This window comes from Parasteatoda tepidariorum, chromosome 10 (genome assembly GCF_043381705.1).
Source record: "Parasteatoda tepidariorum isolate YZ-2023 chromosome 10, CAS_Ptep_4.0, whole genome shotgun sequence".
NCBI lineage: Eukaryota > Metazoa > Arthropoda > Arachnida > Araneae > Theridiidae > Parasteatoda > Parasteatoda tepidariorum.
This window is the reverse complement of record NC_092213.1, coordinates 18,280,146-18,282,057: the sequence shown is the minus strand read 5'-3', so window position 1 is coordinate 18,282,057 and position 1,912 is coordinate 18,280,146. Positions and strand designations below refer to the sequence as shown.

General features: G+C 34.5%; 1 protein-coding gene across 1 annotated transcript; it reads right to left on the bottom strand.

The window, feature by feature from the left end:
• Positions 1–698: 698 nt before the first annotated feature.
• LOC139426816 (uncharacterized) lies at positions 699–1,268 on the bottom strand. The gene has a single exon (XM_071186904.1). The coding sequence runs from the start codon at positions 1,266–1,268 to the stop codon at positions 699–701; it is 570 nt and encodes a 189-aa protein (XP_071043005.1).
• Positions 1,269–1,912: the final 644 nt, after the last annotated feature.

The window sequence follows — 1,912 nt, the reverse complement described above, 5'->3', positions numbered from 1 at the left end:
GGAATTTGGATGTTCTGAACAAACATAAGATCGTTCTTAAGTTGTTTCCATTTATCTGCAAAGTCTGGTGGAACAATATCATCCCACTACTATTGGTGTTTCCATATTATTTGTATGATTAGCTTGAACTGAATTGTGATTGACGATAGGCATTAAAAAAGATAAAATGTCTTTGCCAAAGAGGAAAGTAAATGACTTTTTGTTACTGGAAATTCAAGAGATGGATGATCAAGTTTGAAAAAGAATACATCTGCTGCTGGATGCCGCAGGATACCTAACGTTTTTATGATGTTGTCATCGTTGTCTATGCTCAGGGACCTGCTTGACAAACGCACATATGGATCACATTTGTTTGCGAATTCTGTAGAGTTAGAAGCCCACTTTTTTTAGTTGAGATTAGCATTTGACAACATTTCAATCAGTTGTCTATAAAGTTCGATTGCCTTTGAGGCTGAACTGGATCCTGACATCAAATCATCTACGCAGAAATCTTCGAGAGCTGCTTTAGAAGCTATTGGATGTCTGTTTCTTCCTCTGTTAACTTCTGAAAATATCTTTCTAAAAGGTACGGAGCTGATGCAGTGCCGTACACAATTCTTGTTATTCTGAAATTGTGAACAGCTTCATAAGGGGAGTTGCGCCAAACTATTCTTGCACGACGATTCACCGGTACATCTTTTCAATGTCGTCTGTAACTGCTACTTGGTGCATTCTAAATTTGAGGTAATGTCTAATTGTAGTTGAGGACCTATCATAAATTTATCGTTGAGGGAAATATCACTAGATGGTTTTTCTGAACCGTCAAACAAAACACGAAATTTATCGCCACTTCTTAAAGGCACTGGGTGATGAGGTAAACAAAAACTAGGTTTAGCTGGAACATCAATTTTGTTTTCTGGAATCAGTTCCATGCGATCGAGTTTTGGATAATCATTCATGAATTTGTGGTTCTGTTGTGAAAGAGGCTGATTTTTTTCAAATCGACGTTTAATTTGTTGCAAACGGTGCACTGCAATGTCTCCGGTTGACCCAAATTGATCACTGGACTCACGAAGCGGAAATTTGATTATAAATCTTCCAGTAGAAGCCCGATAAAATGTTTTTTCGAAAGAAATGTTCATATTATATTTCTTCAGGAGTATGAGTTTAGTTTCTGAAATTTCTCCTGAGTTCCAAAATTTATCTAATTGATAATCTACTGTGTTAAAACTAGCGTGGTTTGATGTAATGGTATTATTTATAGTCTTTGCTTTCCCTAAGCTAATCATTCCAAAAAAAGATTCTAGAGTTGTTAAGAGCTGCATTTACTCAAAAATAATGACTTAAAAAACTTAAGTAACAGTCGACATATATATCTAGCACTTCAAAAAATAGGCTTCCATTTCCAAGACTTGCCAGACGTGAATGAGAAGAAGCAAAAGTGATTTGATTAAAACGTTAAGTTGCTAACGAAGAATGGAAAAAATAAGAGGAGAAACAAAATAAAATGACAATAGCCGAGAGAGAAAAAAGAACAAGAAAAATTGCAATGGTCGAGAGAGCAAATCAGGGTAAACTGTCCCTTACGAAAATTTAAGGTATATTTAAGGTTGATTTGAGGTATTTTTGAGGTATTAAGGTTGATTTGAGGTATATTTGAAGTATATTTAAGGTTGCACAGAAAACAGCAAAAAATTATACCTTGTAAAGGTTGTAATTAAGGTGTACGAGGTTGTTTTATATACACTTCAGCTTGTTTTGAGGTTGTTTAAAATTCACTTCAAATCAACCAGACTGATAAGATGATTTTTGATGTATACCAAGTTGATTTTCTTACACTTGTAACAACAGAGGTATTTTTGAGGTATAAAAATTTTTACCTTGTTTCAACTAAAGAAAGTGAGGTATTTATTGAGGTATATGGAGTCATTTT